Source organism: Blastocystis hominis (assembly GCF_000151665.1).
Source record: "Blastocystis hominis, Singapore isolate B (sub-type 7) whole genome shotgun sequence assembly, scaffold_6".
Taxonomy (NCBI): Eukaryota; class Bigyra; order Opalinata; family Blastocystidae; genus Blastocystis; species Blastocystis hominis.
Window position 1 is genome coordinate 58,623 of NW_013171865.1, and position 26,503 is coordinate 85,125.

The 26,503-nt window shown below is 44.1% G+C and overlaps 11 protein-coding genes; 3 read left to right on the forward strand and 8 right to left on the reverse strand.

Moving 5' to 3' along the window:
- Window positions 1-272: 272 nt before the first annotated feature.
- Window positions 273-2,134, reverse strand: GSBLH_T00004165001 (uncharacterized protein; the record flags this gene model as incomplete). The annotated part of the gene is made up of 6 exons (XM_013043015.1): window positions 273-1,118; window positions 1,148-1,240; window positions 1,270-1,444; window positions 1,478-1,527; window positions 1,559-1,881; window positions 1,912-2,134. The coding sequence occupies 6 exons, from the start codon at window positions 2,132-2,134 to the stop codon at window positions 273-275; spliced, it is 1,710 nt and encodes a 569-aa protein (XP_012898469.1).
- A 149-nt stretch (window positions 2,135-2,283) lies between these two features.
- GSBLH_T00004166001 (uncharacterized protein) lies at window positions 2,284-2,638 on the reverse strand. XM_013043016.1 has 2 exons: window positions 2,410-2,638; window positions 2,284-2,378 (listed from the first exon to the last, which is right to left on the reverse strand). Exons 1-2 carry the CDS (start codon window positions 2,609-2,611, stop codon window positions 2,341-2,343), a joined length of 240 nt encoding a protein of 79 aa, XP_012898470.1. The 5' UTR covers window positions 2,612-2,638; the 3' UTR covers window positions 2,284-2,340.
- Window positions 2,639-2,707: 69 nt separating this feature from the next.
- Window positions 2,708-4,106, reverse strand: GSBLH_T00004167001 (uncharacterized protein; the record flags this gene model as incomplete). The annotated part of the gene is made up of 3 exons (XM_013043017.1): window positions 2,708-3,103; window positions 3,232-3,579; window positions 3,615-4,106. The coding sequence occupies 3 exons, from the start codon at window positions 4,104-4,106 to the stop codon at window positions 2,708-2,710; spliced, it is 1,236 nt and encodes a 411-aa protein (XP_012898471.1).
- A 585-nt stretch (window positions 4,107-4,691) lies between these two features.
- Window positions 4,692-5,760, reverse strand: GSBLH_T00004168001 (uncharacterized protein; the record flags this gene model as incomplete). Its single annotated transcript, XM_013043018.1, has 5 exons — window positions 4,692-5,189; window positions 5,222-5,435; window positions 5,465-5,571; window positions 5,603-5,689; window positions 5,722-5,760. The coding sequence occupies 5 exons, from the start codon at window positions 5,758-5,760 to the stop codon at window positions 4,692-4,694; spliced, it is 945 nt and encodes a 314-aa protein (XP_012898472.1).
- Window positions 5,761-9,082: 3,322 nt separating this feature from the next.
- Window positions 9,083-9,826, reverse strand: GSBLH_T00004169001 (uncharacterized protein; the record flags this gene model as incomplete). Its single annotated transcript, XM_013043019.1, has 2 exons — window positions 9,083-9,448; window positions 9,482-9,826. The coding sequence occupies 2 exons, from the start codon at window positions 9,824-9,826 to the stop codon at window positions 9,083-9,085; spliced, it is 711 nt and encodes a 236-aa protein (XP_012898473.1).
- Window positions 9,827-13,504: 3,678 nt separating this feature from the next.
- On the forward strand, window positions 13,505-14,257 carry GSBLH_T00004170001 (uncharacterized protein; the record flags this gene model as incomplete). The annotated part of the gene is made up of 1 exon (XM_013043020.1): window positions 13,505-14,257. One exon carries the CDS (start codon window positions 13,505-13,507, stop codon window positions 14,255-14,257), a length of 753 nt encoding a protein of 250 aa, XP_012898474.1.
- Window positions 14,258-15,908: 1,651 nt separating this feature from the next.
- Window positions 15,909-16,773, reverse strand: GSBLH_T00006773001 (uncharacterized protein; the record flags this gene model as incomplete). Its single annotated transcript, XM_013043021.1, has 2 exons — window positions 15,909-15,980; window positions 16,054-16,773. The coding sequence occupies 2 exons, from the start codon at window positions 16,771-16,773 to the stop codon at window positions 15,909-15,911; spliced, it is 792 nt and encodes a 263-aa protein (XP_012898475.1).
- Window positions 16,774-18,277: 1,504 nt separating this feature from the next.
- On the reverse strand, window positions 18,278-19,728 carry GSBLH_T00004171001 (uncharacterized protein; the record flags this gene model as incomplete). XM_013043022.1 has 2 exons in its annotated part: window positions 18,278-19,433; window positions 19,464-19,728. The coding sequence occupies 2 exons, from the start codon at window positions 19,726-19,728 to the stop codon at window positions 18,979-18,981; spliced, it is 720 nt and encodes a 239-aa protein (XP_012898476.1). The 3' UTR covers window positions 18,278-18,978.
- A 1,779-nt stretch (window positions 19,729-21,507) lies between these two features.
- GSBLH_T00004172001 (uncharacterized protein) lies at window positions 21,508-23,238 on the forward strand (the record flags this gene model as incomplete). The annotated part of the gene is made up of 1 exon (XM_013043023.1): window positions 21,508-23,238. The coding sequence occupies one exon, from the start codon at window positions 21,508-21,510 to the stop codon at window positions 23,236-23,238; it is 1,731 nt and encodes a 576-aa protein (XP_012898477.1).
- An 845-nt stretch (window positions 23,239-24,083) lies between these two features.
- GSBLH_T00004173001 (uncharacterized protein) lies at window positions 24,084-24,841 on the forward strand (the record flags this gene model as incomplete). XM_013043024.1 has 3 exons in its annotated part: window positions 24,084-24,304; window positions 24,333-24,446; window positions 24,483-24,841. The coding sequence occupies exons 1-3, from the start codon at window positions 24,259-24,261 to the stop codon at window positions 24,839-24,841; spliced, it is 519 nt and encodes a 172-aa protein (XP_012898478.1). The 5' UTR covers window positions 24,084-24,258.
- Window positions 24,842-24,872: 31 nt separating this feature from the next.
- GSBLH_T00004174001 (uncharacterized protein) lies at window positions 24,873-26,382 on the reverse strand (the record flags this gene model as incomplete). XM_013043025.1 has 5 exons in its annotated part: window positions 24,873-25,150; window positions 25,184-25,347; window positions 25,384-25,527; window positions 25,563-25,770; window positions 25,802-26,382. The coding sequence occupies 5 exons, from the start codon at window positions 26,380-26,382 to the stop codon at window positions 25,069-25,071; spliced, it is 1,179 nt and encodes a 392-aa protein (XP_012898479.1). The 3' UTR covers window positions 24,873-25,068.
- Between the last annotated feature and the right edge of the window lie 121 nt (window positions 26,383-26,503).

The window sequence follows — 26,503 nt, forward strand, 5'->3', positions numbered from 1 at the left end:
ATGAGAGTTGTACTACCTCTCGTACCTAGTTGTTATGCAATACTATTTTGTGAAACCTATTGGCAGGTTTTTTTGTTTTTCATATAATTCTCCTGTTTTTCAATAGAATTCCCTTTTTATAGAATCCAAGCAGATTGTAAATAATACGTGGAAGGTTGATTCGAAGTCGTCGTCAATATCAACCAATCATTCCATTACAGTCCTATAGAAAATAGCATTAATAATCTCCGCAACTTTCGGGAAGCATTCACTGTACTAACCTGCACGATTGCTCAACCATTAATCCACAGAAGAGTATGAAAAAACAAACAATCAAACGATATACTATTAATAATCATGATATCTACTTCTTTGCTCATCTCGACTATACCCATCATAGCTGCGATTTGAATAATAGGGATCATTGCTAGAGCGATATCCATAAGAGTGTCTCCGCTCGTATGAATATCGTGGTGATCCATGTCTACTATGATTGCGATAACTACGCTCTCTAGAGTACTACAATAAAAACCCATGCAAAAAGCAACATCTCGATAATAGTTCTGATAGCTCCGTGAATGAGAACGCGATCTGGATCGTGAGCGAGAATGACTATAGGAGCGCGAAGAGGAGCGCGAAGAGGAGCGCGAAGAAGAGGGATAGTTGCGGCGATACCGACTTCCAGATCGGCTTCCAGACCCACTTGATGTTTTGAATGAGTTGGTTCGATTGATTATGTTATTGGAAATTGAGCTAGGGAGTTCGTCAAAGTGAGTCTTCCGCACCTTTACGGGCTCAGGAGGCAGCTCGGCTCCGCCTGGTTGAGTTGGTAGAGGCTCAGAGAGAGGAACGTGAGAAGGCTGCAGCTCGGGGCCCGAAGGTTGGATGGTCCTGGTATGCACTTCTGTGGATACTGCCGGATTCGAGAGCGTGGGTGTGGGCGTAACGACCGAAGGAAGGGTCGGCCCCTCGACATTGGGAGTGGCTGGAGTGGACGAAGGGGTGGGCTGCGAAGACATGACTCCGGGCTTTGCGCTCTCATCCGACTTGAGCTCGGCACCTTCCACCAGAATCCGCGCTTTCTTCAACAGGATATACTTACTCAAAATGACGAGATTGTCGATTTCCGGGTGCGAATACTACATTCCATCCGCCCAACATCCCTTACAGAGAGAGATAGGATCGATTTTCGCTCCTTCAGAGGATTGGCGAGCTCGTTCGCGGACTCGGAAGGATTGTCCTTCATTTCCTTTTGATAGCGCTACGGTGAAGGAGCCGCCAAGAGAAAACCTTCCAAAACAAACGACGACTGAAAATGGCAGCGCGATCGTGGCTGATCGAGCTGTTTGGATTGCGTTCTTTATAGACACTCCGGTAGTTTATGCCTTCGAAGGCCTTCACATCGTCACCGACCGTTTCAAACGACGGAATCATCGAGTCATAAGATGGTTCCTGCTTTACTACTCTACGCATTAATTCGCTCAATGAAAGCAGCGACGGATTCTCGTGATGAACAGTGAGCTCCTTCTTTTTTCTCCCTCGGCGTCTCTACAAATCAACCAGTGTGCCAGCGACGAACCCCGTGATCCACTCCATCCTCTCGCCCTGTCGAACCCTTTTTTGTTAATTGCTGAGTACTCGTCGGACCCGAACGCCCCGGATGACCAGGATGACCAGGATGATTAGGATGATTAGGATGACCTGGATGACCTGAATGCTGCGGCTGATTGAATTGACCTGATTGAGTTGGCTGGCTGGATTGGGATGTTTGATCCGATTGTCCAGGCTGAGCTACTTTCTCAGTATGCCCCGATTGAATAGAATTTGTCGTATTATCAGGTTGAATGCTTGGTGTCTTCAAACCATTCGAGTTATATCCAGTTGTTGAGACCGAGAGGTTTTCTAAATTTAATTACATTTTGTGCACTCTACGCTTTTTTCTACAAGAACTACATACATATTGCTTTTCAAGATAGGGAGTGGTTATTCCTTCGCATACATCATGGTACCAGAGTTGGCATTCATCACAACATATCCATTCAAAAGATTGCGGATTTTCAGCTAAGTGGCAAATTGGACACACATCCGATTGTTGGATGGCATCGCTCTGGTTTACAGAAGCAATTCCCTCATTAGTTACTGCTTCAGTACTCATTCTACTACTTTACCTCTACTCTTCTACAGTTTACTGTAGCTTGACTGTCTCTAATAAGAGAAAGGTAAATCAAAAACCTAAAAATGATAAGATGACGGGTTTAAGTTTATGAAACTCCCAAAATGGATGTGTTTGTCAAAAAACAAATAAACACTGACCATCCACAGTAGTGAAGACACCACTTATTCTTCATCTGGAATCTTCGCTTACATTTGGGGCGAAACAACACCTGGGGCCTGCACATCTATACGTTACTCAAAAAAACTAAACGCAACGCTTCTTGCGACAACTTAGGCAAATATAGGTGTCACTAGTTACCATCGATGTAAGTCCTTCACACACATCGTGGTACCATGTATTACATTCATCACAGCAAATCCAGAACTGCGAGTCAGGATTGGCAACCATGTGGCAAGTAGGGCATGGCTGCTCCTCTTCCTCATTTTCAACAGTTGTAGCGTTAATGGGGTTTTGCATTTTTGCACTTTTAGCACTTATATATAGGCCTTTAGTTTTTTATTGCTCACTAGGGTACCCGCGATTAATAGTCACTTTTCTCAAACAAACAAAATCCTACAAAGATCTTGTTTGTTTTTGAATTAGATGGGCCTCTGTATTGAAGATATATTCGTCGAGATACGAGGGACCATCTTCCGAAAACAGCAGATATAAATACTTCAGTGTTTCAGAATAAAAGAATGTCTCGCCTCGATCATCTAAATCGCTATCCGCATGCATCACATTGTGTAGATCTGCGAACCCGTACCTTCCTTTACATCGCTTTTTGATTGTGGACCAAATCTGCCAACCCCACTCACGGAACACTGGATTCCGCGTTTTTGCATACATAACATAGAGGCTTTCCACTGTTTCGGGACGCAAAATGTACTTTGTGAGTCCGGTAGGAATTAAGTCCTTCCAGCGCGACGAGGAATGTTCCTGAGTCTGGGTCTGGGTCTGAGCCTGAGTCTGGGTCTGAGCCTGGGTCTGGGTCTGAGCCTGAGCCTGGGTCTGAGCCTGGGTCTCTTCCTTTTCAAACACAATTTGATACTCATCACTGGACAGACCCGAAGCCGTGGAATTGTACATCGCCACACAGGTGGTCCTGCAGATGAAAGCAAACAATCCAGCGCGTGCATTAACTTAAACGCCGTCTCCCGATCGTGCTGCTGATCCGGGCAAGCGCCGCTTGCGGCTCCGAGCATGAGCATTCCGGGCAGAAAGCACGCCAAGTGATGCATGTTTCGCTGGCGACTTCCGTGATAATCAGGAACCACGAAGAGCCCGTCCCGCCCGCTCTGCGTCAGCAGCAGCGAGTACAATCCTTGCAGAGAGGAACAGTATTCCTCGCGGAGAACCTCGTCCCCGGTCAGCAACCATCCCTTCAGCAAATACTCGTAGTAGCTGTCGCCGCGATTGCCCATGCCGTACGTTCGCCCGGACGCCTCGCCGCGGCTCGAAAACTGCGATCACATCCCACCCAGCCGGTCATTACTTGGAGGGGGAGCAGGCCCTGTAGCCGAGGCGTGCGGCGCAGAACCGTCATGATGCGCTCGGCGGCGTGGACGAAGGAGAAGTCGCCGGAAATCGCGGAGAGATAGCTCAGCTCCAGATAGTTCGTGCCGACCTCGGAGAGAAACACGCGCGAATCTTCCATCCGCGTGTCGCCGGTCTGAAGATTTACGTTCGCCTGCGAGTGAGTGGAAGCAGCGAGGGCGACGAAGTGAAGGCCATCGGTGTGGCTGCGGAGAAGCCGCGTCGCGAGGTCGACGGACAGGTCCTTGAACACGGGGTCGTGCGTGAGAGTAAATGCGCTCAGAAGGCCTCCAAGGAGGCGTATCGTTGTCTCGAACACAGACGTGAAGTGGTTGATATCCAGATTGAGAGAGGAAATGATCCAGTCCCTCGCCTCTTTGTACTCGTCTTGCAAATCCATGATATAGAGGGTGTCTAGACTTTCTACCACCATCATGCCTAAACCACCCCAGAAATTGTGGCCAACTCCCGACAAAGGACGAATTTCGTCCCAACCCTTGCACTTGCTGGCATAGCTATACTTTGAAAAAACGCAGAGTCTATCACTTTTGCCATGCCCACCTCATGTTCTCCTTAACATCTTCTTTTCGGGCACGATTTAATGCTTCATATTCTTCCTCTAGGTCATTCGGAAGCGAAAGATCATAGTTTCCTACAGTGCCAAGAACAAACAGGCAATACCAGTTACCAAATCTTCTTTCTTGATGGAATCGATCTTTTCAAGAAACGCTTCGAGTTTTTCTGAGTGTTGAACGTGAATAACTCTTCTACCAGAAAGAATGGGGTTTGCTTGCTTCAACGTATGATCAGTGGCCGTGTTATCTACAGGAATCTCGATTGTCTGCTCTCTAGGGCGTTTATTTGCAAAAATCAAGCACTCCTACATACATTCAACGAAACTCAAGAATGTTAGGAAAAGCAACAGCGCACTTAAACAATTTAATCCCATTCAGAAAAGGACACTTGATGACTACGAACAAACAAAAATATCAGGTTTGTCTGTTTTCACCTTCTCCGTCGCTTATTTCTCACACATCTTCGCTACCAGGCCCAGAAGCTGAAGCAAAGTCGTCGCTCCTTCCGCAATCCGCAACTGGCAGATGCCGATTTCCTTCAAAAACTCCAGCTTCAGTTTCTCTGTCAGATCAGCGTCTTTTGTCACTTTAAAAATCGTTCCCACGATATCGGAGGACGAATACCCGAGATTCCAGAGCTGCGTCATCCCACTGCGCGCGCCAACCATATCTTTGGACACGCAGCACTGCACGATCTGCTTCGCAACGACGGGAGGGGGCTGATCGCAAACCTTGATCACGTTCTCCTCGTTCACAACGTTGAATCCGTAGAACGTGGCCTGGAGACTGTTGACGGCCACACGGAGATCCCCGTCAGCGCAAAACAGCAGTGCAGAGAGTCCGTCGTTTGTGTAGGTGATCTTTTCCTCCTCGCAAATGTGGAGAAGACGGTCCAGAATCTCGGTGTCTTTCAGGCGATTAAACCGAAGAATTGCACATCGACTCTAAAAGAAAGGCGGAAACAACAAAGCGGAACTTGAATCGGCTCGATGATCTTGGAAGATATGTTGCATACGAGGGCAAAGCGAGTTGTCGACGAGTACAGTTCCATGATGCGACGAAGCGCTTGCTGCGCCGCTGGTGTCATACTGTCTGCCTCGTCCAAAAGAACAAGTTTATGGGAACCCTCCGGTAAACTAACCTTGCTTTGAGCAAATAGCTTGATTTTTTCCCTTACAACATCAATTCCTCTAGCGTCACATATCACAAAGAATAAAACCTGTCATCCGAGGCATTTAACTCAATCACTGCAGTTTTGTAAGCATCTCCCAGCATCGCATGAGCTAGGCATAGCATGCTCGTTGTCTTTCCTGTCCCTGGGGGTCCCTACCCTAACATGTACGAATCAAGTACCTACAGCCAAAAGAATATGAGGAAGGTTCCCAGTCTCAGTAATTACTTTCATACGTTTTATCGTTTCCTCATTTCCCACAATGTCCTCAAGCTAGAGCTCATCTGTCAATTTTACAGCCCTACACACTGTGGTCGATGCTTTTCTATCCATGGCTGGTCCATAGAAATTCGATTTAAATGTTTTTTGATTGAAAGTGCGCTGTTATAGCAAATAAAGCCACTTGCTGATGATTTTTTAATACGTGGTCAGAGGAAATATGCAAGTCTTTTCAATTCTGCGAAGGCTCGAGCAAGCGATAATGTAGCGGGAAATTTGACTTGACTTTTCACCACGTATGTTGGATACGTGATTACCTACTCGTATTAAGAATAGAGGCAAAAGCACAGGGTTGATTCTTTATTCTATGTAAACCTGTATTGTATTTTTATAGCTACGCACACGCACACGCACACGCACACACCCAATACATTCATTAATGTCAAAAATGCAGTCTTTTGAGAATTTTAACAAACATATCCTAGACAATCATCTTGGTTAATAAGCAAAAAACATGCTTATCACCCAAAGTAAAAACCACTCAATCTTTGTCCTCTCTATGCAATAGAGCGCTAAGAGTTTTTTCAACATTCGATAATCGTTCCTCCAAAGCTGAATTCGTTGCCATTAGCTTCTCAAATTCCCTAAGTTCTTTCAAAATCGATCGTAAATAATATCCCACTTCAGACATATTCGAATTAGATGAGTAATTGTTGATGGTGTGGATATCAACATTGCAGTTACAGAATACTGTTCCTCCGCCTCCATTCTTCGGTATCCTTTTCTGTTTGTCTGAAGAAGCATTGTCGAGCTCATTCCTTGCAAACTCTTCGTCTTCAATGTCGTTCAAAGGATCCATGTTCATTCCTTCCCCAGGTAAACTGCTTCCAGGATGCTCCGGACTGACAGGACCCGAGGGTGTGATAGAAAACGACGAAAGAGGGTCCAGTAATTCGACTACATCGTCGATTTCATTGTCGAGATTATAGGGTGGAATTTGTTGATCGGTCGGGGAAGTCGAATCCCTGCTCGTTGGAATTGCTACTCCAACCCCAGTTCCAGCTCCAGTTCCAGTTCCTGATCCAGTCGTTGCTCCAATCCGAGCTTCAAGCGTGCTTGTATCACTGGCCGAGGTTGTATTCGTACTAGTGGCCACATGAGGCGATGTTGATGCACTCGCACTGGCAATTGGGATTGTAGGATTTGAACCAACAGTGGTAATCGGAGTCGTGGAATTTGTACCAATCACTGGCATGGTCGCTTTTGCATTTGCTGAAGCGATTTCAAAACTCACATTTGAAGATTTTTGAATCGCTTTATTCTCATTAACTAAATCACGGTCAGAAGTGTTCACCATGAGTTCGCCTTTGGCAGAATCCGCGTCCACAGCACGATCCTTATTCGAATGAGTATTGCCTTTGGGATCGTTAAAACCATCGCTCTGCGCATCCAGCGTCCTACGCATACTCGCATCTCTAGTAGCAACCTCACGATCCATTCTATTGGGAGATTCCATCCCATTCGAAGCTCCATATGTTGAAGAATCGATGCCCTTCCCACCTTCATTCGACTCTGAGATCTTTTGCTGCGCTTGAACTTCTCCATTCTCCACAACAACATCGCCCATAGAAGGCACTAGAGCGTTCTTCAATGTTGGCATGGACGTGTCTTCTTGATTATTTTTAGTACCACCGGCAACTGAAGAAGCGGTTCCAGCTTCTCTAATTTCATCACGTTTATTTCTTGCTTGGGGCAATTCGAGTTCGCCTCCAGAAACAAATGGCGAAGAAAGCACAGAAGGCGAATTCGTTGAAGACAAGACGTGGATATTTTGCTGCAGCCCGTACTGTGGATTCATCATACGCAATGAAGGTATCAGATAAGACGGCTGAGTCGAGTGGAGAGCGGGAGAGTGCGACACCTGCGTAGATATCGACAATGGGGGTGGGCGACTTGGAACGTTCACTCCCGCTGCTGCAAATAGAACGGTATCCGCATACTCCATCGAGGCTTGCTGGCCTTCCTTTCGGACAATCTCCTTTGCAGAATCAGCGCTGGATCCTCTCTCGCCTTCCTGCGCGATTGCCTTCAATTCTCCCGTTGCCGCTTCCTTACTGACGTCCTGCTTTTCCGGGTTTGTTTCTTCGAAAGCTCCCTTCGAAGAAGCAACGAAGGATCCAGGCCTGTCGACCTTCTCAGCAGTATCTTGGAATGAAAGACAGCAACCAACACTCACTCGGATTCAATAGCGGAATCTCTGGTAATCGCGGCAATTCTAAAGGAAGCACAGAAGAGTCGGATACATTGGCTCGCTTTGAATTGCTTGGAAACGGCTCGTTCTCAGTTCCACGAGACACTCGCTTATGTAAAACAGGCAAAAGGACAATCGGCTCCTTCATCTGGCTTCGAGTAAACACGTCATTTCGGATACTCTTGGTTGCTATGGGAATGCGAGAAGCAGACTGCTTATTAGTCGAATCTATGCCTCCTACGTGTCCCGATACTGAATGGTACACCGTTTCCACCTTTGAAGCAACATCATTCATATCAATATCGTCATCCTATTCACTTAGATGAGAATCGTTACATACAGACGGTTTCCCTAAATGAGGCCCCTTTTTCAAAATCTCATTCAGGACATGATAAACAGTGAAGTGAAAATGGCGATCCTTTTGAGGTAGAAGACCATTTTGCATTCGCTACATAAAATTCCTCAACAACAAGATACACGAAGCTCTTCTATGAGTACATTATACCTAACACAAAACGAATGGTAACTTCTTTGATTTTCTTCCTCCTTGTTCGCGTTAAAATTTGAATGTATTTGCTTGAATGATCTCTACAATCGAATTTCCAGGGTATTACTATTACCTCATATTTTCTCTGGCGCTCGCTACATGTTGTATTATCGTCACTGCCTAATCCCAGTTCAGAGAAATAATTCAGCATGCAAGAAGCTATTTGAAGATCTTCTTCGTTAGAATACAACTTTGGCTTCCTTTCCATCGTAAAAATGTAATAAAAAAGGAAAGGAGTAATAAACGAGAGTACAACAAACAAAAAAGTAAATTATCTCATGCTCTGGTTCCATAAATTTCATCGGAAGCATATCAATATTCAGCTCTCGCAAGATGTTGTATATCAGTCGGCAACGTCCTTGGCTAAAGCTCAAAAAAGTGCATTGTGCGTACTTCAGGACAGGGTCTCGAAGCGCTTCGCAAATATCATCCACATCGTCGGTAGGCCGCATCATCCAGGGATCGAATCTCACATGAGACATCTCCCCAACGCTTACTCGACATGGAGACCCAACAACATCGCCTTTCCTTTCTTCACGCGCGAGCAAACGCCAGCAATAGACCCCGGAGGACACAAAAGCTTCGGGTGTTTCGTGTAGAAAAGCACGGGCGTGAAATCAACGCCGGCGCGAAGATCTGGATCGGGAATCTACCCTAAATCGAGAAGAGCATAGGCGTACAAAGTAAGGTCCTCCCTTGTAATAGCTGATTCCTTTGCGAAGAACCTCTCCCTCCTAAAGCTCATTCTCTTGTGTGCTTCGATTACAGGGTTCTTTTCGTTGAACACAAATGGCAAGGCGTACTGACCCTTTGTCGTAAAATAATCGAATCCCTTTAAAGCAGGACCGATCGCCCGACCCTTAAACAGTTTCATTTCGCGCTCCTCATTGACTTCCAACGGACCGTTAATGTCAAATTCGACTTGTTTCGATCCATAGTAGGAGCCTGCGCAAATCCCCAAATAGTTCCCTCCGTTTTCGATAAATGCTCGAATCCGAAGATTGGACCCATTTCCCTCCGCTACCGAAAGCCTCTTCTACAGATTAACCCCCTCCCGTCCAACCACTCGATAGAGCTTGTCGGCGCCTCCGGGGAACACGAGCATGGCCGCCGTCTCTTCCCAGTCCTTCTCTTTGAGCTCGTCTGCATCGATGGTGTCCACGATGTATCTCGCGGGATTGCTGAAGCTTCGCAGCGTGTGCACACACATCTGCTTGCTGGCGGGAGACACTCCTTCGTCATTGTACACAAAAATGCGCTGACGAGGATCCTTCTCGCCCAATGCATAGGCATTGATCGTCGAGCTGTCGACAGACCACTCCGGGGTAAAACGATCAGGCTTCAGCAAGCTGCCCACTTGCGTTCCCCACCCTGCGTACATGTGTTCAAACATGTCATCGTCATCATCATCGTCACTTTCGTCATCATCACTTTCGTTCTCATTTTCTTCATCATCGCTGCTTTCATCTTCCTCCTCCTTCATTAGTCCTCCAATCGCCTCCTTTCCATCACTGTCTCCATTCTTTCCCTTCGACAATTGCTCATACCGATCTTCTTCCTCACGGATTAATGCTTCATGGCGGCGCTTCACCTCCTCTTCATGGTCTTCATTATCCTCCAATTCATCTTCGTACGCATCCACCGCCTCGTTCTTTCCACTATCGCGGATCTGACCCAGAATAACTTCCTTTGGCCGCTTCAACCACAATCCAGCCTTTGTAGCAGATTCATAGTCAGAATCCGTGATCAGGTGGACCGATAAATCATGGAACGCATCGTACACTCCAGAAAGAGGATGGCCATCATAGCCTGTGTCTATTTCAAGCGTAGTTTCACTCAAATAAGGAAGGAGTGGAGAAATTGCATTCGTTTCGGATTTATTCATGCGCTCGTCCATATTCTTCACGAATTGGCTAAAGGAATTACCAACAACTACAATGTTCTTCAAGTGCTCGCCCCAATTTGCCCACATTAGGCCATTGTACCTACACTCGTTACCAGAGGCCGAGAGCTACAGACTAAAACTACAATGCGGCATAAAGAATAATGTCCGACGGAGTGCGACTCGTTTTGCCTCCTCGTTGTACGGAATTACTTCACAACCTAACTCAGATGCAATTGCCGTGTCTTCCTATCACGTTACCTCCAGAGCACACAACGATACCTTCCCCATCGATGGATCAAAGATCTCTATGGTTCCATTGATGCCCAATTCCTTTCTCAGCGCAAGTGCATAGGCCAGTTGATACTGAGTAATAAGGTTATCGTTCATACTTCCAATTCCATAAGAAACAATCGACTGGATCGGTCCCGCCTTCAAACTGATAAGATATCCAAAAGAATACCTTTTGTAAAGGTTTGAGCGCACTCTTAAACACACTCAACTTGGTAATCTCCTTTGCATAGATATTGATGTTTTCAACTAGCATGATATCTCCGACTCAGATTTAGCGAGTAAACCTACCTTTTAAATAGCTGGCTAAGTAAAAACCAATACAGAAAAAAATCTGACAAAAACGTCAAATCCAAAAATATGGCTGAATCCCAGGAACTAGCCAAAGACTTCGATGAGGAACTTAGTGGTTTTAAATGAAATAAAGGTTAAGGACACGTCCATTCGTGAAGATGCCATTAGCTTAACCTCCAATCCCTTCTCGAACGAAATATTTGTCTTATACCGATGTGGACTTGTTATTGGGGTCAAGAAAGAAACTCAGGAAGTAGTATTTGTGACTTTCCTTCAAGACATAGGTATTTTTTGAATGGAACCTCCTAGAGTCATTGCAAGATTTTATTCAGTCTGAACAGCACTTTCAGTACATATTTTATATGGCGGAAATGGAGAATCTGCTATGTGTGACACAAGAAGGGCTAATAATGAGTACGATTGCTTTGTGCCGTTCATCTTGCAGCTATTGATATGGAAGGGAACATCCAACCAGTAGGCGACATCGAGGGTGGCATTTTGGGTTGTGCCTGGAGTAACGATCAAGAAATGTTTCTCATTGTAACCTCCTCGGGGTCTCTTCTCCTACTCAACAATTCCTTTGAAGTACTCGAAGAACAGCCTCTTGAGAATATGGACGCTTCTGTCCAGTCGCCAGTTCTAGTAAGCTGGAGAAGTGACGGAGAAAATGTAAGTGTGAACTTCCCGCTCCTGTCTGGAGAGCGCTGCATTGCCGTTTTCACGCGCGAGTTGAGATTGGTTTCTACCTGGTATTGCTTGTTTTCAACTTCAACGTAGTCGAAACATTAACGAAACTCCCTGCAAAGGCATCCAAACAGCTCTGTCTTGGAACCCTGATCATTCTCTAATAGCCACGATTCAGAACGAGCGTCGCCATCTCCAAGTTTCTCTCCTTGAAAAGAACGGTCTTCGTCATGGTGAGTTCACGATTTCTATTCCCGGAGCGGATCCTCGCGTCTGCTACAATAGTGCTGGAGATCTGTTAGCGGTTTATTCCTCGCAACGAGTGGAGTTGTGGACACGGTCGAACTACCATTGGTACTGGAAGCAAGCTTGGAATCGCCCAATCCGCCTCGTGCAATGGGACCCAGTCAATCCGCTCGAATTCTTTATTCTTTACCAGGTATGCTCCTTTGCGTGTATGCGATCCAGAATGGAGACGTGGACATCGTTTCATTGACGTGGACCTGCTCGGGCAGTAATGAGCTTGGAGTTGTGGCGGTGGCCGATGGTTCGACTGTTCATTTCACTCCATGCGAGGTGGGTTCCTCGTGCGAAGGAATCACTTCTAGGTGTCTTTACCGCCTCCCCCGATGTACGATACTTCATTGAACCTATCGAACTATTTGCAGAACTGCCCTCCGCGCCATATTCAGCCTGCGCCGGCTCTGCGCTTTCTTCTTCTTTCGGAAAGCCATATTCATCTCCTTGCTCCTACTGTGGGAGTGGCGTCCTCGACAGCGAGAGAGGCGCATCAGTGTTTGCAGTCGCTTCATGTGGAAAAATCTTTGCAGTTGCCTCTGGAAGGGCAGTTTATCCACTGTGAGTGGGTCAACCAGGACTGCGTTTTGGTTACAGGGAGAGAGTCCACATGGATGGGGCAATGGAATAGTGGGCAGTGGAAGTGTGTGGGAGATGCAATGTGCTGCTCGGCACGCGTCGAAGAAGAAATAGCAAAGACAGCGGAGTCTCTTTCGTTCGCTTCGGCCGCTCTGGCAGCTGCACCTTCAAGTTCGCAAGAAGCAGCAAACGAATCGAATCCTGTTTCCACTGTGCTTCTTGAAAACAGTTCGGGATCTCTGCACCTCCTTCGTGTGTCTTCTGGCCGTGATGGGAATTGTAATGTGCTTCTGTGAAGGATCAACTGCAGATCAATCAGAGCTTCAGTCCGCCGGGAAACTGCCTTGCTTCTGCGAAGAGCTCATTCCTGTCGGTAGTTCTCACGTGATCGCCCGCACACAGCAAGGAAGACTTTACTATGATCAAACTCTGCTATGCTCCAATGTGACGTCAATGAAGCGCCTGCAAGACACCTTTGTGTACATTGTCAATGACATTATTCCTCGGCTTTGCTTCTTGCCGATAGCTGAGCTGTCTTCTTTCAGCACCTCTACCTCTTCAGGCATTCCGCATGGAAGCTTCGCTTCCAGAGCTCTTGAGCGAGGGTCCGTAATGATTGCTGTGAGCAGAGAAGGGCGCGTCGTCGTGCAGCTTCCTCGTGGAAATCTGGAGTCCTTTTATCCGCGTTATCTGAGTTGTCATCAACTGTGGAAATTAGTGTACGAAGGCTCGGATCCATTACGTTGGAAAACGGCCGTTGAGTTAATGCGACGACAGCGAATTCGTCGAGTTTTGTTCTTTTTGTAATGCCTAGCATTGGATTTATTGTACGATATCGATCCCGATTACTTTGTGCAGCACGCAGAAGAGTTCCTCTCTCTTCAAAATCCAGATCGAATTGATCTGTTTTTGACAAATATGATTGATGAAGATTACACCTCTGAGAATCATGATTATTACCAGCTCTTCAAAGCGAGCCCATCTTCCACTGGTGTAACCAAACGGGAGCGGGTTTGCACCACCTTTTTGCCTCTTCTTCAAAAGATGGGGCTCATCCAAAACTGTGTGACTTGTCTATGCAGCCAAAAGCCGCCCTGTTATGAAGAAGCGCTCTTTCTCATCCACCAGTCAAGAGACGAAAAGTCTCTGGATTGGCTGCTAACGCTCGCTGATCCATCTGCGGTTTGGAACGCTGCTTTAGGGAGTTACGACATGGATCTCGCACTCCTGGTTGCAGTGCATTCCCAGAAAGATCCCCAGGAATATCGCTCTCTGCTCCAACGTTATCGCGATATGAAAGAAAGGAAAAAGAGATATTGTATTGACGTGGAGCTGAAGCGATGGGCAAGAGTGCTGAAAGACATTTGCGAATTGATTATGCATTGCGACGAAATTGATGAGGAGTTGGGAGATGAGAATGTTTTGTGGAAGCAGGCGGTGCGTCTGATGCGAGAAAAGAGTCTGGAGAAAGAGTTTCTCGACTCTTTTGCCAATACACCTTATAGCTCGCGTGCTCATCAATGCTATGCCGATTTGCTGATGGAGAAGGGGAACTACGAAGTCGCTCTCATCGAATATCAGGCGTGCAATCCTCAGCCTGTCGAGTCTATGATGACGTGTGCTCTCCACTTGGGACGGAGCGATCTCTACTTAACTTTGCTGTTTGCTAGCCAGAAGGATTCTTCGAGCCGTACCTCTGCGATTCGTCGGCTGTGCGATGCGTTGCGCACTGGACCTTCAGATCACATCCGCCAGTGTGCACGTGTCTCGGTAGTAGTGCGGCACCTTTCTCATTGATAGTTGGAATTCTTGAACGATGTGGAAATGGCTGTATCTTGTTATTGCACGGTGGGCGACTACTTGGCGGCCTTGGCTGTTTGCCAGCAGTATTCCCAGGAGAAACTCGAAGGAACAATCCACTCGCAACTAGAAATACAGGTAAGAGGCCTGATTTCGGAGCTGGAGGAAAAGAAGAACAAATTGGAGCGAGTTACGGAGAGACTGAAAGTTCTGCAAAAGAAGGAAGAGGAGGAAAGAATGGAACATGCCCAGGAAAACGAGAATGAGAATGAGAATGAGGAAGGAGGGAATGACGCTTTGTCTGTTTGGTCCCAGTCTACTGCTGCCACGGGAATTAGTGCCATTACTGGAATGACGGCTTTCTTTGAGCCAGGAAGGACGACGAATGTATTGGGAGTGTCGCCCGTAGAAGACATTGCGGCGCTGTCCCATCGCGCTGGTAATACTGCGATTCACAGTCGAAGAAGTGTCAAAGTGATGCAATTTGGAGAATCGTCATCGACACAACGAAAGGAACGTGGGAAAAAGCGACGTATTCGAGAAGGATCTCCCCAAGAAAAGGAAGCATTGGTGAAGATGGCCGATCTCCTACTGAATGATAAAGCGGACGATAGTGAAGTTGCATCTCTAACCGAGATTCTACTTATACTGCAGCATCGAGAATTAGCCAAAACACTTCAAGGTCAGTGGAAGGAGTATGTCCAATGTGTAAATCAAGCCAAGCAAGACTTGCGTATGGATCAAACCGTAGAATTGAAGTATTATTCATGGATAGAAAATTAACAAACTATTGTATTGAATAATTGTTTGATTTCACAAACAATACAACAACAACATTATTATTATCATCCTCACTGTGCAGAAAATCGTCATCCTTACGTAAAACTAACTACAGAATCTTCTACAAGTACATTACCCGTTGTGTCATCTTTTACTGAATAAGACAAGATTCTTTCTTCATTAACCTTGATTGTGTACGTAACAGATACATCATGTTCAGGATCAAATGTAAATCCAGACACCAACATTGGTGCAAGTTGGATAGCTCCTTGAGGTTTAATTCCTTGATATATAATATCCTTATAAAATGGAAGAGGACGATCATGACGAATAGTACATTGATGTGAGGCCGAACATGGAAGGGACTGACGCTCTCTCAGCAACACACGATAATTCTTCGGATTGTCAGGTCTCCCAACACAGTGATAGATATTGTGATGCAGACAATCTGTAAACGAAGCACCGTTTAATGCAAATCCACAAGCTCCGCGTGATACACATTCATCAGGATTTATACTACGAGATATCTTTTGACTACCAAATTTGCCTATGAGTTTGGCTTCGATTATAGTCAAACGACTGGATCCGCCAACAAGAATTACCTTTGTAATATCATCTGTTGTTAAACCATTTCGAGTTAATATCAAGTCAATTAGATCGATACATTCCTTTACGTTGGCCTCAATGATCTCGTTTAGTTCCTCTCGAGTAAACGCAAGTGTAACATTCCATAATGTACCACGACGATCATCATCATCATCACTATCATCACTATCATCATCATCAAACTCATCAAACTCATCAGTTTTTGATTTTTGCTTTTGCATTATGTTTTCTTTGTGCAATTTTTCAAAATAGGGGACCAAATCTATGTCAAATGAACCAAAAGACGATAACTGTTCTTTTGCTTCTCGACATATGTCAAGAAGTATTTTCTCGGCTAACTGTTTACGTGGATCATCATTAGAGAGAATGATATCATAACCAAGTCTTTCTTTAATTTTAATCCCTACCCATTCTCGAATTAGATTATCAAATACAGCACCGGCTATATCATTTCCGACATGATCTTTTACATCAAATTGAGATCCGTTTAATGATAACAGAGCAACATCACAGGTACCTCCTCCAATATCAAATACCATAAAATGTCCAGAATCCGTCATATCAGTTATATTATAAGCCATACAAGCAGCAACAGGTTCAGGAAGTGTAGTTACCTTACAGTTAAAACCGGCATTCGTTATAATATGTTTTGTGTATACAATGGGATCTTGTACATAATTCGAAGGAATAGTAACTATCACTTTCTTTACAATAACCTCTCCAGCCTCCTCACTAAGCACCTCAATTAAGCGTTCTCGCATGCTTCTTACTAGATCAGTTAATACATCTTCTGGTAATTTGATGGATCCGTTGACTTTGAAAGCAGCAAATCCCTTAGGACCACTCACAACTTCTGACTTGCAAGAATCTATCACTTGCTGGGGAATATCCTTATTTTTTTTTGCCAAAATACGTTTCATATAGTTTACAACACCATCATTCCTTCTATATCGAATAACTGCACTCTGCCCTGATTCATAAGTTCCATCTGGTTTATAATATACAACAGAAGGGTAAATATTCTTTCCCCAAAAGTCTAGTGCTCTCACTTCTTTACTTTCGGTATTTGCATAGCTCACGCAGCAATTGGAGGTTCCAAGATCAATTGCGACTATATATTCTGGCATTGAACAAATATTTAATAAACTGATGGATTTCTAGATGTACAGAAATCTAACTCTGCTATAATTATTATGGATGATGGTGCTTATTCACAACAATAATTATAGTTAAAATAGATAAAGGCTAGGAATAGTGTGACAGTTGTATGTAAGTAAGGTTCCAATGTATTGAAAAGAATCTACTTTTTCTAATTAGGCTAATCTGGCTTTCTTATTTCTATTTTACTGTTAACCATTTCTATTATAATCGAGTAGTCAAGTCACCGGGTATTTGTATCTCTGTAAATTAAGCAATCACCTTTTTTGCACATAGAAATCATCAATTCTGCATAGCCTAGTACTCTAAAAATTACCGCATCACTCGCAACTGGGATTCGCCTTATTACAAGAAACAATTGTGGAACTCTAGCTCCATTCCTTTATATTAATGTATATATATATATATATAATTCCATTCACTTCGATCATTTCCTTAAATCGATTAAGCCTTTAGTTTCTTATTGATGGAAGACCCTAGCCAACCAGCTGTCCTGAATAGAAGAAGCGTTATTTCCATCGCTAGAGCAAGTTATTTCTTTCTAAAAACAAACAAAGAAAGAAACATACACATAGAAACAACCTACTCAACTTCTATCTAACGTTTATTATCAACTCGTAAACAAACTAATTTCCAACTAAAGTCTCTGAAGGAGAGACGAAGCAGCAGTACTTTCGTCTTCCTGACTTTGACAAGAAGGTCGATTTCCTTTCTGGAGCTATCATTATTCCGCCACTGGAGGCCAGAAGCTAATTGTTACCTGTTCACAGCAATACGCTCTTTTCTCTCCATAAACAAGCGAAGAATGTCGCACAAGTCATTCTGAATGTCATAGTAAGTAGACTGCTGGAGTAGTTCTAAGAATCCCCCCAGAGAACCATACGCGCCACTCAGAACAGAGCTCCGTTTTAATGAGGGGACCATCGATTCTTGAAGAGTCATTGTAGAAGCAAGAAGCTTCTTCTTCATGCTATCGGGCGGCTCAAGATTGACAAAGGGAGAATTCGATGCAATTGGGAGAGCCGATGGAAGCACGGGCTTCGATTCAGCCTTCTTCACCATCGAAGAAGAAATGCGAACATTCACTTTTTGGTTCGATTTTTCGCCAGAAACAACCGCTACTTTCTTATTTGGAGGGAGACTTTCATTCTCGGGGCGCTTTCGTTTAGTTTGTCCTACATGACCCTCCACTAAACACTTAAAAATAGAGAGCATGAGAACCTGTAGGCGGTTTCAAAGTACGTGGGATTACACTGATTTTTTTAGGCAATTCCACAGAAAAAGCTCCTGTGGGTTGACGAAATCTTGGTAGGAATGACTTTGATGTGTTGAATGGCTTCTGAAAAAGCTTGTCTACAGAGAGAGAACCATAAGATATGTACTTTGGTTAAACGAAGCTACTAACTCCGGTGAACAAGACATTGAGCACGGTTTTTCGAGATGAATTTGAGGATGACCAGAAAATACAGAACATGCAATAAACGACACCCACTAAATGAGAGTAGATCACAAAAACAACTTCGTCGCTGTCTTGCGAGCACCGCTCCACAAACTTCTTTATCATATCAGCGTGCTCATTGAAAAACAATTTCGAAACTATAGAAAACTGTAGTAACAAGTGAATCTATCTAATACTCACAATAAGAAGAAATACTTTGGTCTTTGTGCTCATATAGTCATAGTTGTCTAAATAATCCGAATCTCGTTGCAGAGAGAGCTCTTTTGGAAATAAGCTAAGATTCCATTCATCTTGGATTACATCGTCAATATATTTGATAAACCGCTCATCCATCTGATGGGATTTATTGAACAAAAGCTGCAAAAATATAAAAATAACTACTCTTCAATGTGACTTGTGCTTTCTGCTTTTGATCTTTTCAACTTTTCCTTACAAATCGGACATCGATGATATCCTAAAGATAGCAAACACAAAGAAAAATCTCTACCGTGCAGATAGGACTTCTTTCTACTTACAACATTCTGTCGCCATTCCACTCCATGTTCACACTTCCACCAGACTAGCTTTTCACTGTTTGGAGAGATAGTGTCTGGAGACAGCTCCTTATCATTCTTTGAGTAATCCCAGTCTTTGGCCATCTCAGGATACAGAGAGGCAAGACTGAGGTCCTTGAAACGACGGTGACTACAGTAGGGACATCCTAGAAAGAATTTATTTAGAGAAAGGAGCACATACCCCAATTGTTCCGTACACGCAGATTGACAGGGGCTTCCCAAACATGACTTGGATCATCGGGACATCTCCACCACACATTTCCAGTATACGAAGGTAGGATATTCTCAGGTTTTAGATTTTTGTTCAGTTCGTAGTCCCATTGTGCAGCCAGCAAGGGATGGGTTACAGCCAAATTGTTACTACTGCAGACCTCCATATTATTACAATACGGACATCCGCGATGACTATAAGTTCGATCATTTGGAGAAGTGAAATAGTAGTGATCACTATGATTTGGACACTTCCACCAAACATTCTTGCTAGAGCCATATGTCACTTTATCGGGAGTGAGAGTCCCATTCCTGTCGTAGCTCCATTCCTTCGCTATCTCGGGGAATCGACTTGCTAAAGAGTTGGTTACAGACACTTTCTTCCCCATGCAGTAGAGACAAGTAACTAGCAATCATAGCACAAATCAATTCATACATTTATGATTACGTTTGTAAGATTGGATCCTCGAATCCAATGTTGCGTCCCAAACATGATCTGGACCACGTTCACACTTCCATTTTACCACTTGTTTCGAGCCAACCCAAGGATTGTCGAACAAGTACTTTGAAGATTCATCAACGTGCTTGTATAATTCTGGATAATTCGTTTTAAAGTTATAAACTTTTGAAAAAAAGCGCAACGTTTGTATAAATGGCTTGCACACCTCCGTTACCTTTAGCAAGTTAGATGTGCAAAACATACTACAAATAGAGCTGATGTAGTACTCGGTAATATATTATTCGATCAGTCTCTAATAATCTGCTATTTGGTATGGAAGGGAATGCGAGTTGTATATCTAGGAATAATAAAGAAGCAAATCAGCGCCTCAATAGCTCAGTCGGTAGAGCACTCGCTTAGTAAGCGAAAGGTCAGGAGTTCGATCCTCCTTTGAGGCTTTTTTGAATTCGTTATTTTGTTCCTATCTATCTAGAGTATTTTGTATATTCTTTTTGTTAGGACCTTGCTCTACTGGTAATCTACTAAGAATAGTTTCGAAGTAATATAGTTTGTTGCGAAATGGATCGTCCGTCTTCTTATGTTTATTCATCTGTTTCACAAGACCAACGCATTTCGAGGGTGATCACAGTAGGCAGTAGTTTGTTTCGTAGACTTTAGAATCCTCTCACAAACTCGTTTAATTCTGTAGAGGCGATTATCGACAATATCAATGTGTTTACAGTATCATAGGGAGAGGTGGATCATTTATAGAAACTTCCAGAGTTATATACCCTGAACTTGGTGGAGTCGAATCTTGAGTACGAATCATGCATTAAGGACGAAGACTTGAAAACAACATACCCAGAGTGCCCATCGTTTTCTCCTAATTCAAGTGATGTTACATTGTTTAAGCTAATTGCTGATGGAATCGTAAGTTCTACCAAGAATGATGCAAACAATTCATTGAAACTGACAACAAGACAGGCTATCAGTGATGAGCACGATTTCAGCACTGTGCTCAGTGTGGAGGAAGAACGCATGTAGGAGCTCATAACGCGAGTTGACGATAGGTGCACTATCAAGCTACAACGCCTGGAATATCAGAAGGGTCAAAACATGACGAAGGATGATATAGATACCTCCAATTTACTGAGTCCAACGCCCACGTTAACGTGTGATCAGTATGAGCTTTGGGATGAGAAGTGCATTAATGTAGGGCTGTGTACGATCAGCTACATTTAGGATTGTCTTTCAAGCCACTTTCATAAGCTGCTGGATCCAAAGCAGTTTTCTGTTACGGAGTCCTTTTCTTGCAAATCTGCTGCCGAACCTCATGAGTTGCAGAGTGGGTCTCTCAGCAGTTCCTTGAGGCTGGTATCAGCACAGAAGGACGAACCTGTCGCTGTCACGGCTTCAGATTTCATACTACCTTTAATCGGTCGCCAGCAAGATCGAACGCACGATGTGGAAACGGTATTCAAGGAGTTTGCACCTTCTGAGAAATGCCATGCGCGCGGAACATTGAAGGCGCTTCCAGAGCAGACACAGAGCCAGATCGATCAAATATATGCTCGTATTAAGGACACCGAAAAGAAGCGTGTGCTCTACCTGTTTGATTTTTGTGTCTGATTGCATGTGTAGTCCTCATCTCTCACATGTCACGACCGCAGACACAGTGCATCTTCCGCATCGTCGTAGAGCCTCTTCGACATCTTCAGCAGATCTATTCCCAGGCCGAACAGCTTCACTGCCTTCTCTCGAGACGCAGCTACAAGATAGTCAAGAGCTCTATGCATTACTCCTCTCTCTGACGAAGGAAGGTGACAATGTGGATAGAGTGAAGGAGATCCAGTCGGGAGTAATGAAGACCCGTGACGAAATGGAAGATAGTCGTAAGAAACGTCAAGCAGTTAGTGGAGGAACAATATGGCACAATGCAGTAAAGCCATTTGATAGTTCCGAACTTGTTTATAATTGGGAGAGGTTTGAAGATTATTCTGTGCTGGAGCCACCGACATTGGATCCCAAAGGAACGCTTTCAATGTCGTTAGAAGGAAACGAAGTCCATATTCCAGACAAGGAGAGTTCGTCTATGGAGAGCTCGGGGCTTTATCTTCCCACACTCTCGAGCGATGGAAATAGCGTGGGGCTTTGGAGTTCCGCCGCATCTACAGGTACTAGTTTGCATGTTCCTAGCGAGAGCATGGGAAACGAATCTTTCTGGGGAATCATTAATGGAGCGACCTCCAAATCGATAAACGGGGTGATTAATGAACCAGTAGCTTCGGTTCCCAGTGGAGCTGTGAATATGATGGGTGGAGCTGTGAATATGATGGGTGGTAGTTCTAATACTATGGAAGGAGTTGCAAATACGATGGAAGGAGTTGCAAATACGATGGGTGAAGCTGTGAATATGATGGGTGGAAGTTCTAATACTGTGGGAGGAGTTGCGAATACGATGAATGGAACTGTCAATACTTTGGGTGGAACTGCCACCATAATCGCCACTCCAACAACTGCTACCTCAACAACTGCTGCCACTACGACTACCACATCTGTTTCGAGTGGCTCTGTGAATGGTTCTGTGAATGGAATTACCAACCCAACTCCCTCTTCGATTCCCAGCGGATCTGCGAATAGCCCCGAGAGCAATAATCAAACTGCTGCCTTCGCCCCACCCAACGCTTCAACAGAAGTGGGCAGTGCACCAATCAGTTATGTCTCTCTAAGCAACCCTGCAGATCACTCGAATGTTCCAGAAAGCAATCCGGTGAACCCGGCGCTACCGCATCTAACGATCAGCACTACCAATCTCTCCCCTCCTTCAAATGCTTCTGGCACTTTCTCCTGTGGCTCACCTTCCTCCTCCGTTGTGTCTGCCATGAGTCCGACCATTCGTCCTATTCTCGCTTCGCCTCGACTCAATATGCCGGGCTCTTCTCTTATCTCTCCGCCTCAAATCCGGAAGAAACCTGTCTCCAGTTCGGCCCTTATGTCTGGCCACGCCAAAACCCTCAGTGACAATGTTTCCTCTTCACGACCCTTGCCCATCTCAGCTTCTCTTTCGTTGAACTCGCCGCAGCCCTCACAATCCGTCAATCTCTCAGTGCCTGGCTCGTCGAGCCCCACCTCAAGACAAGATTCGACCCGACTCTTTTCGGGGCAAATCCACATTCCGTTCGTTCAGAGTCAGTCTCCGAGCTTAAACCGACCAAGCTCTGGAGACCAGTGGCCTCTATCGACTGAAACGGTGTCTGCCCGTTTGAATGAGGACATTTTACACAAGTCTTCTGCCTCGAGCGATGATTCGTTCTTCCCCGAGCGCGCTCATTCCGGCAAAGAAGTTATCGTGCCTAATAGAATCTCGATGGATGAAAACATGATGCCCGTGCTGGACTCGCCGATTTCGCAGTCGACGCAGAACAATCACCCCGTCCTCTCTGCGACCCTCTCTGCAAGCTCGACGTATTCCCGATCCAAGCGGATGTTGACACGAGCTCCTGAAGTGGCGAGCTCGCAACCCGAAGAGATTGTGCTTGGAATGCCAAAGGATAGTCGTTCGGATAACTCGCGCGTGAGCATTTTTGTGAATGATCTAGAGCCGAAATCAACAAACGAAGAGAGCGATTTCATGGATGAGTTAGATCAGAACTTGCCTGCTGATTTTCAAAAGGAATTCATTAGTGAAGCAGAGTCGATGACTGGATTACAGTGTTCTGTTTGTTGTATACATAAGCTTCGTCATGTCAACCACCTGTATAATATCCCTTGAGAAGAGGGTACTGCTTCAAGTTTACTCTGGATATGCAATCTGAAATTGTTATTAGTCTCCTGGAAAAGATCTATTCAGAACTTATTCGTCTAAAAGCAAGGGTAAAAATTATCGACGAAAAAATCGGAGTTACAACAGCAACAGCAACAGCAACAGCAGCAACAACAACAACAAGAGTTGCACTCGTTGATAAGCCAAGCTCACACCCCAAGGAAAACGAATCCTGTGTACGTGTCATCGTCTTCTCCAATATAGATAGACGAATCCATATTGCCGACATGATGTGAAGGTAAATTGAAATCACAATTCAATATGTAGGAAGAAGAAAAGAATAGTTACTCGAATCAAACACTTACAGATATGGTTCAAGACTATTCAGAACTGCAAAGAACTTCAAGAAAATTGGTTCAGCTACTAAACACGACACGCCAAATCAGAGATGACTTTGTTGAGTCGTTCACCCACCTGCAACAACGCTTTGAGCAACTAGAATTGACAGCTACTGTGTTTTATGAAAATGCAGAAATGAAAAAAGGACGGTCAGTAGGGTGTTACGGTGGTATATACCTCTTAGAGAACCAGTTCATACAGCCAAACACAACCAATAACAAATAGAGAAAAAGAGAATGCTAAACAGACCCATACACAAAGTTGATGGTACTCCTTCTTGTTTGAGCCAAGCAAATATCATATGTGTAAAAATCCTACATCCAACTCTTAATAATATGTCTCTTTAATTCTGATCAACAGTGGAAAATATGAAATAATAATAGAATGATACTTAGTTTATAATTATCATAGGAAGACTCATCACTTTCCATGATCACAAGCAAATAGACGAAAACACAGAATCTAGGTGATAAATCTGAGATTATGAGTCAGTACGGATCCGTAGAATATTGGAACGAACGATATACAAAGTAAGGTTCTTTGTTCTTGAAAACTAAGCAAACTAGAGATAGTAGTGGTTTTGAATGGTACAACCAATATTCGTCGTTTAAAGATCATATTTTGAAATATATGAAGAAGGAAGATAAGATTCTCGTTTTGGGTTGTGGTGATTCGAGTAAGGGGTGGGTTTCTTTTATAAATAGATCTGTCGGAGGATTTGTACAGGGACGGATTTAATGATATCACGAGTAACGATTACAGTTCAGTTGTTATCAACAAGATGAAAGAAAAATGCGTAGAAAAAACCGGAATGAAATGTACTTTGTGTTCGTTTGGTATGGTTCACATCATAGGGGATGTCATGGATGTTCATCATATGACGTATGAGGATGAATCTTTTGATGTAATTTTGGATAAGGGTACTTTGGATGCGATTATTTGTGGTGATGAATCAAGCTCGAACCCGGAGCAAGCTCTTTTGGAAGTGAATCGTGTACTAAAGAAAAATGGAGTGTATATATGCATCTCTTATGGAATGCCTGAATATCGCTTGGACTATTTCCAGTCGTCATCGCTAAAATGGAAGGTCGTTCATATATCTCTCCGTATTCTTTGTTTTGTGTTGAGTTATTCTTGTAGCCAAATCTTCCTCCTCTACACAGTCTTCCCAGACGGGTACCGAGTATTGTCATCACATTTATATCTGTCGTAAATCGGAATGAAATGTTTGTCACAAACAGTGAATATTATACAGCAGGAGGTTAGGTCAGAAGGAGCTGCGAAGAGACTCAAAATGTCAACGAGCGCCCATATTGAAGAGGATAACAAAATACCATCCGACTGTATTTTACACATATCCTTTCCAGAGCTGAAACAAATGTGGTGTTAAGTCCATCTCTTTCCTCTATTGTCCTCCTCCTCCAATTCCTCTTTTTTAGTTTAGTTTAAGGATATGCTAGTCGTAGCAATATTTATCACTTGAAGATGTTCAATGGAAGTCCCGCCAACGAATGCAAAAGATCTGATCGTAATGGAGAGCGGCTCAAAAACTCACTGGGGTGAAAGAGCACGACAGAGAGTATCGAACTGTTGCGGTAAAGCAATGAGTCCTGCAGTAGCAGACTTTTCTTTTACGAAGTTGCGAACCCACTCCGTGACCTTCGAATCATCCCACTGACACAAATTGAGATTGCCCTCGAGAGGGGACCATAGCGAAGACTATGGAATAAATCGGAAAGAGGGTGAGGCACGTACATCATACATAACATCCATCTCTCGGCAAATGATCACATGATTCACATACTGATGGAGATTGCGTATCACGGATTTGGTCAGATCAGACACATCGAAAGGAAGAGCTAACACTAACGTATCGATCGACTTCAGCTCCAGAAGATGCTAAGAAACTAAGAGCGCCTTATTCACATACATACATTTAAGCACAAAGGATACAGCTGAAGAGAGCACGCTTCCCTTATAACGTTTTTCCATTCGGATCTTCGAGGAGACTCAGTACACCTGGGAGAATTGTTGAAATCTCCGTGAGAATAAGTGATCGTGTCTGAATCCACTCGCATAACGATTCCAAAGAGTTGTCCCTCGATCAGCATACTTCGCGCAGGAACGACATTCGCACTCTTGCTAGATTTCAAGAAATAAGAAGAAAAAATACAGAGGATCGATGTCGGATGAATTCTCTCCTAATTCTTTTACAAAACTGGGTTGAGACACAACATTAGTCAAGTCAGCTTTTGCCCCCTTGGAACACACAATCACGCGTACGTCTGCTGCTATAATGTCTCCAGCTCCTGCATATATTATATCACCAACAACAACATTCCTAGAGGCGATACGAACATACTTCTTATCACGTATCACTAAAGTCGTGTGCTTCACTTTCCCATAAATGTAAATCACCCAGTCTTCTTGCTGGTTTGATTCCTCTTCACGTAGCAAGGAAAGCCTGTTAATCCACTCAGGAAAGTCATCGAGCGTCCTGTTCAATTTCCTCTGTCTGCTAACAACAGAGGTAGAGGCAACCCCAGCTCGAAGATCAACATTAAACTTTCCAGCTAATTTGTATAACGGAATAAGATGCTCGTTGTATTCCAATTTGGAATAAACAGATTTGGGCACTAGAGTGTTCTCATCTTCCACAAACTCGGCTCCTTCAAGATATAAGCTCCATTTCTCAGTCACATCTCTGGAAATTGCGAGAAGACACCCCTCTAGTATCTTTTTGGTTGATATCATTCTGTGAAAGAAGGAGTGAAAAAGGATGCCGACTATTTTGCGATTTCTAAGGGATTTCACTATAGTAAGAATTATCCATTGCCTCTATACTAGTCTGTAGTGAGATAGGAAATACAAAAGA